At 43.4% G+C, this 15,887-nt stretch overlaps 1 protein-coding gene across 1 annotated transcript in view; it reads left to right on the top strand.

Moving 5' to 3' along the window:
* Positions 1 to 317: 317 nt before the first annotated feature.
* LOC139422850 (uncharacterized) overlaps positions 318 to 15,887 on the top strand; it is a 54,448-nt gene continuing 38,878 nt past the window's right edge. The window contains exons 1-8 of the mRNA XM_071174262.1: positions 318 to 823; positions 1,378 to 1,455; positions 1,743 to 1,827; positions 1,938 to 1,973; positions 3,470 to 3,609; positions 4,763 to 4,886; positions 4,998 to 5,142; positions 5,298 to 5,408. Of these exons, the coding sequence (XP_071030363.1) occupies positions 634 to 823; positions 1,378 to 1,455; positions 1,743 to 1,827; positions 1,938 to 1,973; positions 3,470 to 3,609; positions 4,763 to 4,886; positions 4,998 to 5,142; positions 5,298 to 5,408 (909 nt within the window). The 5' untranslated portion in view covers positions 318 to 633. The remainder of the gene's footprint in view (positions 824 to 1,377; positions 1,456 to 1,742; positions 1,828 to 1,937; positions 1,974 to 3,469; positions 3,610 to 4,762; positions 4,887 to 4,997; positions 5,143 to 5,297; positions 5,409 to 15,887) is intronic.

Genomic DNA, 15,887 nt, shown 5'->3' with positions numbered 1-15,887 from the left:
TGTTGGCCTGAGGTAGGATTAAATATATTTAAATAATGGAATAGGGTGTTATTTTCTTTTCTTGTTTCTTTTTTGTGAGTGTAGAAGGTAGTGTATTTGTTTATTTAAATAAATAAATACATATATCAAAGGATGAGGGATTTATACTTCAGTCTAGTAGGTGGCGGTATTGCAACATTCATTCGATGCCAACCGCCGTTAAACCTCATCGAAGAAGAAGACAAACGTGTGCCAATCTGCTACAGGAGGCTCGAACTGCAGGCACTGCGCCTGATGAAGTGGTGGGGGTGGGACTAACAGAAGTCCATCCAGGAAGCGTTTTGCTGAATACTTTCAGTTGCCATCGAGATATCACGATGAGATAGCAGTAATGTGATAGTTCTGTGTAATACAATATGCCAGTTTTTAGAAAAAACTAAACACATTTCGTGAAGTTAATCCTGAGTTTTTTTTTCTGAGTTTGTTTTCATGGCATAGTTAGACAAATAGCCATGTGTATCGTCAACCTTGTTGCAGAATTGATCAATAGTAATGCAGAATAAGGGTTGTTTTGGACCATCTGTTGTCTAATCCAACAACTGTGTGGTTTAATTTACCACTGAACTAACCCCAGCAGTAAACTCATTTTAAATAATGTCGAAACTAATGGGCACTGCGGGGGTCTCTGTGTTGGGCGACAAATCTTTTGAGTTTTACCGAGATCCAGTGGCTTTTTGTGAACAACGTATTGAAAAGCATGGGACACGGATATTTCAATCAAGACTTCTGAACAAACCAACTACCTTCGTCTGTTCGGTGGAAGGGATGAAGGAATTACTTTGCGGTATAGCCACGTATTCGTGTGTATGTGCGTGTGTGTCACAATAACCTAATAAGTTCAACGGTAACAAGTTTTGACTAATAGGCCAACATTTTATACATTCATAGTTTTTGCTTTTCGGGCCACATATAAGTTTAGAGTCAATTTAAATTTTTAACGCATTAGTAGGAAGTGATATGATTAAATCAATGATGGGTTCCCGAGTGGCGCACTGCATCTCAGTGCGAGAGGCGTCACCCTGGTTCGAATCCAGGCTGTATCACAGCTGGCCGTGATTGGGAGTCCCAAAGGGCAGCGCACAATCAGCCCAGCGTCGTCAGGGTTTGGCCGGTGTCAGCCGTCATTTTAAATAATAATTTGTTCTTAACTGATTTTCCTGGTTAAATTAAAAATACATTAAAAAATATATATGATTTGTCCATTGATTAGACATGGCTTGGTAACTGACCATGTCAAGAGATGGACCTGTGACTTTGCCTAGGGGGTAGGGGTGAGAATTGTGTGTTTCCCCATTGAAAGAGGACATTGCAACTTATGTGATCATGACTGTATTTCAGAGAAGTCATCTGTGTTCCTGAAAGACCCCACTGATGTAATGCACAACATGTATGGAGACAACATAGTGACTGCTAATGGTGAGTTGATGTTCCAAAGGTCCATAGGGTGCAACTTGCATGCAATTTGCTTATAAGGGTATAGGGGTTGTATTGGAGAGCCTACACCTCTTCTGGCCTTTACAAAAACATATTTGATTGTACATGTTCACAGGGTAAAGCTGTTTTAGGCCTTCACACTATTTGCTTGTTTTATTAATTTATCAGAAGTTGAAAAACATACAAACAGAATATTCGTTATTTTGCACATTTTTTCTTTATTTCTGCTATGAGCAACTCCATAATGCTATTCTATATGGTTCATCCAGGCGAGGAAGCCTGCTTGCTGCGTCTGTCTCTCACCAACCTTTTCACAGGAAAGTGTCTGGCCTCAGGCTCTGACCTCATTAACAGGTAAAGACTAGTTTCATTTATTGAGTATGACAGGGTGACCAAATGTCATTATAAATATACCTTCATTAAGGATAACAATGCTTGTTTCTCTGTTTTTCTTTCCTGCACAGTGTTTCTGAACGGTGCTTGAAGAACCTTTCTGCAACGTAAGAACCCTTGAAATCCCCACTTCATGCACTTCTGTCTTACTCAACATACACTAGCAGGACCATACCAGAAATGTTTCACCTACACTGCCTTCAGAAAGCATTCATAACCCTTGACTTATTCCACATTTTGTTGTGTTACAGCCTGAATTAAAAAAATAAAGAATTCTCTCCTACAGTATCTACACACAATACCCCATAATGACAAAGTGAAAACATGTTTTTAGACATTTTTGCACATTTATTTAAGATGAATACAGACATTTCTCATTCACACCCTTGAGTCAAGACATGTTAGAATCACCTTTGGCAGCTATTACAGCTGTGATTCTTTCTGGGTGAGTCTCTAAGAACTTTTCACACCTGGATTGTATAATATTTGCACAAAATTCTTCAAGTTCTGTCAAGTTGGTTGTTGATCATTGCTAGACCGCCATTTTCAAGTCTTGCCATAGATTTTCAAGCTGATTTAAGTTGTTAAACTGTAACTAAGCTACTCAGGAACATTTCATGTCATCTTGGTAAGCAATTCCAGTGTATATTTGGCCTTGTGTTTTATGTTATTGTCATGCTGAAAGGTGAATTTGTCTGCTGGAAAACAGACTGAACAAGGTTTTCCTGTAGGATTTTGCCTATGCTTAGGTCTATTCTGTTTCTTTTTATCCACTCCAAAAAATCCATAGTCCTTGCCGATGACAAGCATACCCATAACATGATGCAGCCACCACCATGATTGAAAACAGTGGGGGCTGGTGTGAGGAGCTATAGGAGGATGGGATCATTGTAATGGCTGGAATGGAATTAATGGAACAGAGTCACACGTGGTTTCCATGTGTTTGATACCATTCAATTTGTTCCATTCCAGCCATTACAATTAGCTCGTCCTTCTACAACTCTTCCCACCAGCCTCCACTGATTGAAAAAATGACGCATGGTACTCAGTGATGTGTTGTTGTGTTGAAATGTTTCCTTATTTAAAAAAAAATATATTTATCATTTTTTTTATTATTTACCAGGGGGTGGGTGATTCAGCACCCCTATTTCCCGTGGCTATGACTGGGTGTATTGATACACCATTCAAAGTGTAATTAATAACTTCACCATGCTTAAAGGGATATTCAATGTCTGTTTTTTTTTACCTATCTACCAATAGGTGCCCTTCTTTGCAAGCATTGGAAAACCTCCCTGGTCTTTGTCATTGAATCTCTGTTTGAAATTCACTGCTCGACTGAGGGAACTTAATAATAATTGTGTGTGTGGGTTACAGAGATGAGGTAATCATTCAAAAATCATGATAAACACTATTATTGCACACAGAGGGAGTCCATGGGGTATTGTGTGTAGGCCAGTGTCACAAAATCTCTATTTAATCTATTTTAAATTCAGGCTGTAACACAACAAAATGTGGAAAAAGTCAAGGGGTGTGAATACTATCTGAAGGCACTGTTTTTCCATGTATGTCCTGTTCACTTCTCTGATTACCACTTCTTGTGTAGTGGGGAGCCCGTGTCGGTGTACCCTCTGTTTAAACGACTGGGAACAGAACTGGTGTTGGGGCTGTTCCTGAATGTGAACCCAGATGAGACACCAGAGCTTTTCCAGGAAATTACAGCACTCTGTACCCTACACTGGCATGGTGAGACTACATGCTCTGTACCCTACACTGGCATGGTGAGACTACATGCTCTGTACCCTACACTGGCATGGTGAGACTACATGCTCTGTACCCTACACTGGCATGGTGAGATGACTTGCTCTGTACCCTACACTGGCATGGTGAGATTACACGCTCTGTACCCTACACTGGCATGGTGAGATTACATGCTCTGTACCCTACACTGGCATGGTGAGATTACATGCTCTGTACCCTACACTGGCATGGTGAGTTTACATGCTCTGTACCCTACACTGGCATGGTGAGTTTACATGCTCTGTACCCTACACTGGCATGGTGAGTTTACATGCTCTGTACCCTACACTGGCATGGTGAGATTACATGCTCTGTACCCTACACTGGCATGGTGAGATTACATGCTCTGTACCCTACACTGGCACGGTGAGATTACATGCTCTGTACCCTGAACTGGCACAGTGAGATTACAGGCTCGGTACCCTACACTGGCACGATGAGATTACATGCTCTGTACCCTACACTGACATGGCGAGATTACAGGCTCGGTACCCTACACTGGCACAGTGAGATTACAGGCTCGGTACCCTACACTGGCACGGTGAGATCAGTTTCTGCCACCTGTAGGTTTTCCCCTCTTACAATGGAAGGCATGCCGCCCACACTGGGCCTCAATGAACAATCACAACTACAATTTCAGCATACCAGCAATTGAAGAAACACTTTAGTCTCACTTTCTTTCAAAGAACTTACTGCCCCCTGAAGTTGGTGAATATATGTATAGCCAGATAGATGTCTGACAAAACAGACTGCTCTGCACTCAAGGAGCCCTGTTTTCAAAGGGAGTGGAATAGACACACAGATCTGTGCATTAGCTGAGCGACAGTGGTAATTACATCTCAACACTTTCATTGACAACACTGCCTCAGGCATCTCGGGGGAAACCCAGTAGGTGTAAATGACTATTACATTAACACAGCATGTTAATGTGGTAATTGTGGGGCCAATATACTTTTCAAAAGGGGATATTAGGCTAATCAAACTGTAGTGGTTTATTTTCTATAGGTAGACATAGGCCCCTTTTCAGGTTGATGTAAACAGAGCGATAGAAACATATATTTTGTCAGAATGTGACCTTTGACCTGTACTTCCCCTACAGGGATCATCTCAACTCCAATCAGTGTGAAGGTTCCTCTGTGGTCCTCTGGCTTTTGCACAGCGCTGGAGGCTAAAGACAAGCTCATGGACATCATTAAAGACAAGCTGGAGTGTCAGAGACAGGGGTGAGTCCATAAATATGTTGTCATAGACACACAACCTTGTGGTCACATTGTCACTTTATCTTATTAATGCTTTCTCATTTACTATCTCTTTCTCTCTCTATCGCTCTGTAGGTTTGTAGGTTATCTCCGTGATCTACCTCTCCCTGATGCCAGTTGTGCCTCCCAGCATCTGCTGTTGTTCATCTCTGCTCTGATCCCCAAAGCCCTGGCATCCTTACTCACCTCCTTCACCCTGGTTCTGAGTGGCGCAGGCAAGGTGAGACGGCCCGGTTCTCTTACTAAACCTTCAGAGCACGGGAACGTACTTTAAATCATGTTGACCTTACATTGTAGTAACAACTACACAGCTTTGGATCAGTGTAGTACTGCGGCAATCCTGTACGAACACTAACGCTTCATTTTTTTTGTCAGAAGGAAATTAGGAATCGTGCGAGGGCAGACCCTGATTACCTTTACTACGTCCTCCTGGAAGTACAGAGACTTTGGCCTCCGTTCATTGGTGGAAGGAGAATAGCCAATCAAGTGAGTCCACTACATTGCTTGTTATCAATAACATTTGATCTGATATCTTCCCTCTCTCTGTCCATTCATGATCTGAGCTCAAGGGGGAGTAGCATGCCCACAAATAGATCTCTAAATAAGTAACATCATGTATTTTCCTAGACTTATGATAGCCAACTGTGATCTCCCTGCGGCATGCAGTGACAATGAACTTCTTTCTAAGTTGTTTCAAATGATGAATGACAAGTATGTTCACATGTTCCCCAGTTGATATCCTCTATGAATGATTATCTTTCTGAAATATTGCATGAGCAGCCCAAGCATGAGTATACAGCTATCGACTCTGTTCATCTCATTGTATTCTATGTCTGATAACAGGAAGGCTATTAATCAAAACAGGCCTCCTACATCCAAGTCAATGTTTATGATGCAGATGCAGAAATGAATGTATTGTGTGACAAAAAATAAGCTATTGAATATTGTATAATGGTTGTTTTTAGTAATAGAGCTGTCAGCCAGTAGATTATTGGCTTACTGTGGATTGTCATCTCTTCATTGTTCACTGGCTGGCTTTGTAATGAAAATGGTCCAGTTGATGACGTCCATCTTGGAATAGTGTGACCTCATGCCTCTTCACTCAACAACAACAGCCCATGAGGGGAATTGATTGGGCTCAAATTGATTGACCCTCTTACCCAAGGGCTGTGTTTGCTTTATGAGTGGAAAAAGTAATAGCATTTGCAATGGCTTAAATTGTTTACTAGCTAGTATGTTGTGTAATTTATTTTTCACCTTTTTTAACACGGAGTGAGTATAGTTAGCATAATCTTTGACTTTTACTTTTTATTAGGAAAATTCTTCAATTGGTCTGATGTAGAGATATCTATCTGTGTGAGTCCTAGCCTGGAGAGGTTGTTAATAATAAGTGACTTTGGACTTCAACCAGCCGGTGAGGTGTTGACACAACTAGGTGCAGAAAAAAACAAGTATTGAGATTAATCGGTTATTGGTGCATATTTAATCAAAATAGTTCATGAATATGAATCTGTTGTGCAGAGTGAACTGTCAGGGTGACAGAGTGTTGAGGACGGGAAGGATGGATAGAGGGAGGATGGAGAGGGAGAGGATGATAGAGAGTGAGATGGTAGAAAAGATGGAGAGAGGGATAGGGGAGGAGGGAGGGATGGAGAAGGAGGAAGGGAGAGGCGGGGAGGAGAGGAGCCCTGAGTTTCTGGTCGTCTTGCTTCAGAGCCCAGCTCCCAGTAGACCTAGCAGCCACAGGGAAATACAGCTGGGCCTCTTCTGCCTTTGGGCCATAGCAACACACACAGAAAGTCACTAACACACATTTTCATATCAGAATATTTTTAGTCGTGAATTAATTAACATTGCACTACACTCTGTACTGTACATTTAATTTTCTCCAGGGTTGTCGGGAAAAGGAACATTTTGTGACTCACCCTCCTCCCATTCCATCGATGGGAGTCAGTGAACTGTGGTTATGCCCACAGTCTCACATGTAGATTGGGATGTTTGGCTCCTGTTTGCCTGTGAGTGTTAACGTCACTGTGGTAACAGAAAGGTGTGTGAATGGGTGTTACATATTCATGATGGAGGTGGAAGGAGGGGGGAGGCACCATGTGTGTGTGTAACAGTATAGCTTCCGTCCGTACCCGGGCTCGAACCAGGGAGAGCAAGTGAAAGGGACCCTCTGCACACACAGACAACTGACACCCACGAAGCATCGTTACCCATCACGCCACAAAAGCCATGGCCCCTGCGAAGAAAGGGGAACAACTACTTCAGGTCTCAGAGCGAGTGACGTCGATTGAAACGCTATTAGCGAGCACCACCGCTAACTAGCTAGCCATTTCACATCGGTTACACTCACCCCCATTTTGACCTGCTCCTTTTTTTACGCAGCAACCAGGGATCCGGGTCAACAGCATCAATGTAACAGTATTGCTTTTGTCCCCTCGCCCGACCCGGGCTCGAACCAGGGACCCTCTGCACACATCAACAACAGTCACCCACAAAGCATCGTTACCCATCACTCCACAAAAGCCGCGGCCCTTGCGGAGCAAGGGGAACAACTACTTCAGGTCTCAGAGCGAGTGATGTCACCGATTGAAACGATATTAGCGCGCACCACCGCTAACTAGCTAGCTGTTTCACATCAGTTACATGTGCATCCCAAATGGAACTCTATTTTTACCAGAGCCCTAGAAGTGACAAATAGGGTGCCATTTGGGACACTTTCCTTGTCATGTGCTCTCACGGCTCCCCCTCCTTCCCTCCCTTCCTTTCTCCCTCACTCTATCCCGGCTGGTTGGATGAATAATGGATACCCACACGCCCAGGTTATGATGGGTAATTGATTGAAGCGGTAAACACTGATGTTACAGTGTTGGAGTTGGGTGGAGGAGCAGAGGGGGAGGGAGGGTGATTGCCATGGGTGGAGGGGGGTTCGTCACGCCCTCCCCTCACCTGGGGTAAAGCAGCTCCTCCACAATGAGAGAGAGAGGGGAAGGGGGCTGGACCATTTTTTTTGTTTGGTGGGCTGGTCGAAATTGACACACACAAAAATATATATTTTTAGAAATAAAACAATTTAAAAAGGGCCTGTTAAGATGTTTTTTATATATATATTTCAGTGGGTAATGGCCTGCCCCCCTACCAAGATGTGCCGGCCTGGTTTTCTGATAGGCTGAGCTGAGGTTATGCAAACTCATGTTCAAAGTCAAACACGGCATCAGCAAAGTGACCTGCTCCGACTCTGTCATCAGTTAGACAGCCAAGATCATGGGTCGTAAAAAACAGAAAAGGTTGAGGTAGATACTGTATGTACATATCACAGGAGGAGGCTGAGGCAAGAATGGCTAGTAACAGTGACTAAGGTTCAGGGCAGGGTATGGCTAGTGATGACTGTCTATTGACACATGTGTGTCAATCAAATTTACATCATAATATTTTTTTACCCCACTGCAACCGACTGTGTCTACATTCAGCATCTGCGGTGGAAAGTGACAGAGCTACAGCTCTGTTTGTCAGACCAGGAGACATCCCGAAAATCGGTCTTCTCACAAAAACGTCTGTGGTGTCTGAAAATTTTGGCTTACTAACTAATATGACCACTCTATGGAAAGATGAGACTCTCACGAACATGACAGGGATATGAACATGAATATTTCCATAAACACTCCAGCTAACTGGTCTGCACATGCTTTGAGGACGCGGCTTGGGATGCTGTCTAGGCCGACAGCTTTCTGAGAATTAATACACTTAAATGACTTATGTCGGCAACGGAGGCGTCGGTGGCTGGCTGGCTTTCCTTTTTTAATCCTTAATTATCTGGTTTCCTTGACGTCGAATTGCGGTCCTTGTAGCCGTCCCGGAAGGGAGAGTAGCAAAGATCAAGAGTTTGTGATGCACGTGTAGCACCGGTGATGTGTTGATAGAATTTGGTTTTCCTCAGATTTCCTTAATTAAAGTCCCCAGCTGCAAAAAAATGTGGCCTCAAGATATGCGGTTTGCAGTTTGCACATAGTCCAGTGTAGTTCCATGAGAGCCGTCGTGGTGTCTGCTTGGGGGGAATGTACACGGCAGTGATAATGAGCGAAGAAAATTATCCCGGGAGGTCATTTTTCCGCTCCATTGGCCAATGTGCAATTACTGGAGAATATACTGGATGATCTCCGTTCGAGACTATCCTACCAACGGGACATTAAAAACTGTAATATCTTATGTTTCACCAAGTCGTGGCTGAACAACGACACAGATAATATACAGTTGGCTGGGATTTCTGTGCATCGGCAGGACAGAACAGCTATGTCTGGTAAGACGAGGGGTGGGAGTGTGTGTCTAATTGTCAATAACAGCTGGTTCGTGATGTCTAATATTGAGGAAGTCTTGAGGTATTGCTCGCCTGTGGTTGAGTACCTCATGATAAGCTGTAGACCACACTATCTACCAAGTGAGTCTATATTTTTTCGTAGCCATCTATTTACCACCACAAACCGATGCTGGCACTAAGACCACCCTCAACGAGCTGTATAAGGCCATAAGCAAACAAGAAAATTATCATTCAGAAACGCCGCTCCTAGTGGTCGGTCACTTTAATGCAGCCAAACTTATAACTGTTTTACCTAATTTCTACCAGCATGTCACATATGCAACTAGAGGAGAAAAAAAATAGACCTGCTTTACTCCACACACAGACACATACAAAGCTCGCCCTCCATTTGGCAAATCTGACCATAATTCTCTCCTCCTGATTCCTGCTTACAAGCAAAAACTAAAGCAGGACGTACCAGTGACTCACTCAATACAGAAGTGGTCAGATGACGTGGATGCTACGCTACAGGACAGTTTTGCTGGCACAGACTGGAATATGTTCCGGGATTCATCCAGTGGCATTGAGGAGTATACCACCTCAGTCACCGGATTCATCAATAAGTGCAGCGACAACGTCGTCCCCACAGTGACTGTATCCCAACCAGAAGCCATGGATTACAGGCAACATCCGCACCGAGCTATAGGCTAGAGCTGCCGCTTTCAAGGAGCAGGACACAAATCCAGAAGCTTATAAGAAATCTCGCTGTGCACTCAGATGGAGCATCAAACAGGCATAGCGTCAATACAGGACTAAAATGTAACCCTACTACACCGGCTCTGACGCTTGTCGGATGTGGTAGGGCTTGCAAACTGTTACGGACTACAAAGTCAAACCCAGCCGCGAGCTGCCCGGTGACGCAAGCCAACCAGACGAGCTAAATGCCTTTTATGCTCGCTTCAAGGCAAGAAACACTGAAGCATGTATGAGAGCACCAGCTGTTCCGGACGACTGTGTGAAAACGCTCTCTGTAGCCGATGTGAGTAAGATCTTTAAAACAGATCAACAGTCACAAGGCCGCGGGGCCAGACGAATTACCAGGACCTGTACTCAGAGAGTGCACGGACCAACTGCCAAGTGTCTTCACTGACATTTTAAACCTATCCCTGACCGAGTCTGTAATAACTACATGTTTCAAGCAGACCACCATAGTCCCTGTGCCCAAGAAAGCGAAGGTAATCTGCCTAAATGACTACCGTAGCCATGAAGTGCTTTGAAAGGCTAGTCATTGCTCACATCAACACCATCATCCCAGAAACCCTAGACCCATTCCAATTTACATACTGCCCCAACAGATCCACAGATGACGCAATCTCAATTGCACTCCACACAGCCCTTTCCCACCTGGACAAAAGGAACACATATATGAGAATGCTGTTCATTGACTAGAGCTCAGCATTCAACACTATAGTGCCCACAAAGCTCATCACTAAGCTAAGGACCCTGGGACTAAACACCTCCCTCTGCAACTGGATCCTGGACTTCCTGATGGGCCACCCCCAGGTGGTAAGGGTAGGCAACAACACATCTGCCACGCTGATCCTCAACACGGGGACACTTCATGGGTGCAAGCTTAGTCCTCTCCTGTACTCCCTGTTCACCCAAGACTGCATGGCCAAGCATGACTCTAACACTATCATTAAGTTTGCTGATGACCTGCAACGATGAGACAGCCTATAGAGAGGAGGTCAGAGACCTGGCAGTGTGGTGCCAGGACAACAACCTCTCCCTCAATGTGAGCAAGACAAAGGAGCTGATTGTGGACTACAAACAAACTCACCAAGACAGTTGTGAAGAGAGCACGACAACACCTTTTCCCCCTCAGGAGACTGAAAAGATTTGGCATGGGTCCCCAGATCCTCAAAAGATTCTACAGCTGCACCATCGAGAGCATCCTGACCAGTTGCATCACCGCCTGGTATGGAAATTGCTCGGCGTCCGACCGTAAAGCGCTACAGAGGGTTGTGCATATGGCCCAGTACATCACTGGGGCCAAGCTTCCTGCCATCCAGGACCTATGTACTAGGCGGTGTCAGAGGAAGGCCCAAAAAATTGTCAAATACTCCAGTCACCCAAGTCATAGGTACCGGAGTGCCAAATCTAGGTCCAAAAGGATCCTTAACAGCTTCTACCCCCAAACCATAAGACTGCTGAACAATTAATCAAATGGCCACCGGACTATTTACATTGACACCCTCCCCCCTTGCCCTTTGTTTTTACACTGCTGCTACTCGCTGTTTATTATCTATGCATAGTCACTTTATTTCTACCTACATGTACAAATTACCTCGACTAACCGTACCCGCACATTGATTCTGTACCGGTATCCCCTGTATATAGCCTCGTTATTGTTATTTTATTGTCTTACTTTTTATTTTATTTTTACTTTAGTTTATGTAGTAAATCTTTTCTTAACTCGATTTCTTGAACTGCATTGTTGGATAAGGGCTTGTAAGTAAGCATTTCACGGTAAGGTCAACACCTGTTGTATTCGGTGCATGTGACAAATACAATTTGATTTGATTATAGTTACTCCACAATACTAACCTAATTGACAGAGTGAAAAGAAGGAAGCCTGTACAGAGTACAAATATTCTAAAACATGCATCCTGTTTGTATCAAGGTACTAAAGTAATACTGCAAAAAAAATGCTCTGAAATCAAAGTGTTATGTTTGGGGCATCATGTTATGGGTATTCTTGTAATTGTTAAGGGCTGGGGATTGTAAATGTCACTGTAGGCACTGTATGTGTTTGCGTGTGTGTGTGTGGATAGAGACCTGTGAGGGTGCATATCGCCAGTGCAGGTAGAGTCACTGCAGATAGTCCATACAGATAATCTGGGTAGCCACTGATTAGCTATTCAACAGTCATCAGAGGCGCCAGGCCTTACATGGCATCATTAAGGTTGCGGATTAAGATTCCTGAGCTTTCGGAAAGACGTGAGTAATCCTCTCAAATGGAACGGGGGTGTGTGCAGCAGCATTTTGAGCATGTCCTGTTGTTGCTTGCTAGTGGAATATTAACTGAGGTCAGTGAGTCTCACTGTTCTCTACAATGGACTGACTGGAGATTAGATGTTTCCACTCTGGACAGTCAGAAATAATGAGGAAACACTGACAGACCATCACCTCTTCTTTCCTGCTCTAGCTAGGCCACTGCGTTCATTGACTTAGCCCTGGACTCTTGGACATTTTGCCTCTGTAAAGTCCTCTGCAACAACTCTTGGACTCACTCACTTTATTCTGGAGCTCATGAAAGGCTTTATGTTTCGCGTCAGCCGCTGCATCCCCTTTGTGCCAGCCTATGATCAGAGAAGGTCCAGACAGCAACTCTTCAAATCCAGACCCATCTCTGCCCATGTTGTGTTTCTTTCCCTCAGAACCCAGAGCCCCAGCCAGCCCCAGCCCAGCCCAGGTGGGCCCATATGCTGCCTGCTAATGGGGTTATACATAAAACATTCTCATCTGGCCAACTGCCTGCCTGGCTTCCTGATAGAAGGATGTGCATGTCACTGGGAATAAGGACCAGGCCTGATGAGGGGCTGTAGTCTACTGGGGACCTGTGATACATTACTGTAGCTCCTCAGCTTCAATCAGCCCTCTTTAAAAGCCAGGGATCATGAAAACAGACATCCTAAATATGCGATATCTCTTTTCCCAGTTTTTAAATCGTTTTCATAGAATCTTATTTCCCCAGAATCTCTGCTACTGTACAATAATCAGTGTTCCTTTAAAAAAAACAATGATCAGTATTCCGAGAAGTGTTTTGTCTAGCACTCTGCAGAGTGTGGAGACACATTAAGCAGTGTTTTTCAGAGCCCGTGTGTTTTTGTGTGTTTGTGTGTGTGCTCATGCCTGCGTGAGTGTGAACCGTGTGTGTGTGAGAGTGATCTCTGCTCTGCTCTGAGAGGAGGCTCTCTGTCTGCCCTTGATAAACAGGAAGCAGCTTTTCAATAATGACATCTCAGTGCTTCTCTGTGATGGACTTAATGCCTTAACAAACACCCCACTGCCTCTAATTGAGTTAATGCCTTAACAAACACCCCACTGCCTCTAAATGAGTTAATGCCTTAACAAACTCCCCACTGCCTCTAAATTAGTTAATGCCTTAACAAACACTCCACTGCCTCTAAATGAGTTAATGCCTTAACAAACACCCCACTGCCTCTAAATGAGTTAATGCCTTAACAAACTCCCCACTGCCTCTAATTGAGTTAATGCCTTAACAAACACTCCACTGCCTCTAAATGAGTTAATGCCTTAACAAACACCCCACTGCCTCTAAATGAGTTAATGCCTTAACACACCCCCCACTGCCTCTAATTGAGTTAATGCCTTAACAAACTCCCCACTGCCTCTAAATGAGTTAATGCCTTAACAAACACTCCACTGCCTCTAAATGAGTTAATGCCTTAACAAACACCTCACTGCCTCTAATTGAGTTAATGCCTTAACAAACACCCCACTGCCTCTAATTGAGTTAATGCCTTAACAAACACCCCACTGCCTCTAAATGTGTTTATTTTTTAATTTTTTTTTTACCTTTATTTAACAAGGCAAGTCAGTTAAGAACAAATTCTTATTTTCAATGACGGCCTAGGAACAGTGGGTTAACTGCCTGTTCAGGGGCAGAACGACAGATTTGTATCTTGTCAGCTCGGGGATTTGAACTTGCAACCTTTCAGTTACTAGTCCAACGCTCTAACCACTTGGCTATCCTGCCACCCCCTAATTGAATTAATGTTTTAACAAACACGCCACTGCCTCTGAGTAAATGCTTTAACAAACAGAGCGAGAGAGATGAAGAATGAATTATTCCTCTGGATTCCCTCTCTACGTTTTTTGCCAGTCTAAATATATTCAGTAAGTAAATAGTGATTACTAATTATATACAAAATGTATGTTTCTATAATTACAAACCTCCGGTTGTTTCTACCATGTTCATAGCGGCACTGTATGTGAGGATTTCTAGGAAAATCAACCATTCCCACATGAAAAAATACTTCAGTATTTACTACATAATTCTGTAGTAAACTGCAGTATACTTAAGCAATAAGGCATGAGGGAGTGTGGTTTATGGCCAATATACCATGGCTAATATACCATGGCCAATATACCATGGCCAATATACCATGGCCAATATACCATGGCCAATATACCATGGCTAATATACCATGGCCAATATACCATGGCCAATATACCATGGCCAATATGCCATGGCTAATATACCATGGCTAATATACCATGGCTAATATACCATGGCTAATATACCATGGCTAAGGGCTGTTCTTAGGCACGACGCGTCACACCCCTGAGGTGCCTTATTGCTATTATAAACTGGTTATCAACATAATTAGAGCAGTAAAAATAATTGTTTTCTCATACCCGTGGTATACGGCTGTCAGCCAATCAGCATTCAGGGCTCTAACTACCCAGTTTATAATGTAGAATACTATACTACAGACTGTAGTATCCCTTGATCATGTGTAGTACTTATTATACTGTTGTAGTATACTGTAAAATGCTATGGTAAATACTACAGTATTATCCGCAAAAATAACACTGTAATGTTCGCAAAAACACTACAGTCAGCAGAAACACTACACTTTTTGTACTATAGTTAACACTACAGTATTTCATTTGCAAATACAGTTGAAGTCGGAAGTTTACATACATTTAGGTTGGAGTCAATAAAACTTGTTTTTCAACCACTCCACAAATGTCTTGTTAACAAACTATAGTTTTGGCAAGTCAGTTAGGACATCTACTTTGTGCATGACACAAGTAATTTTTCCAACAATTGTTTACAGACAGATATTTCACTTATATTTCACTGTATCACAATTCCAGTGGGTCAGAAGTTTACATGCACTAAGTTAACTTTGCCTTTAAACAGCTTGGAAAATTCCAGAAAATTATGTCATGGCTTTAGAAGCTTACGATAGGCTAATTGACATCATTTGAGTCAATTGGAGGTGTACCTGTGGATGTATTTCAAGGCCTACCTTCAAACTCAGTGCCTCTTTGCTTGACATCATGGGAAAATCAAAAGAAATCAGCCAAAACAAATTGTGGACCTCCACAAGTCTGGTTCCTCCTTGGGAGCAATTTCCAAACGCCTGAAGGTACCACGTTCATCTGTACAAAAAATGGTACGCAAGTATAAACACCATGGGACTACACAGCCATCATACTGCTCAGGAAGGAGACGCGTTCTGTCTCCTAGAGATGAACGTACTTTGGTGCGAAAAGTGCAAATCAATCCCAGAATAACAGCAAAGGACCTTGTGAAGATGCTGGAGGAAACAGGTACAAAACTATCTATATCCACAGTAAAACGAGTTCCATATCGACAGAACCTGAAAGGCCGCTCAGCAAGGAAGAAGCCACTGCTCCAAAACCGTCATAAAAAAGCCAGACTACGGTTTGCAACTGCACATGGGGACAAAGATCGTACTTTTTCCTCTGATCTGATGAAACAAAAATAGAACTGTTTAGCCATTTGGAGGAAAAAAGGGGGAGGCTTGCAAGCTGAAGAACACCATCCCAACCGTGAAGCACGGGGGTGACAGCATCATGCTGTGGGGGTGCTTTGCTGCAGGAGGGAC

The sequence above is a fragment of the Oncorhynchus clarkii genome, chromosome 12 (genome assembly GCF_045791955.1).
Source record: "Oncorhynchus clarkii lewisi isolate Uvic-CL-2024 chromosome 12, UVic_Ocla_1.0, whole genome shotgun sequence".
Taxonomy (NCBI): Eukaryota; Metazoa; Chordata; class Actinopteri; order Salmoniformes; family Salmonidae; genus Oncorhynchus; species Oncorhynchus clarkii.
The sequence above is the reverse complement of the archived record's forward strand: the minus strand, read 5'-3'. Positions and strand labels throughout refer to the sequence as shown.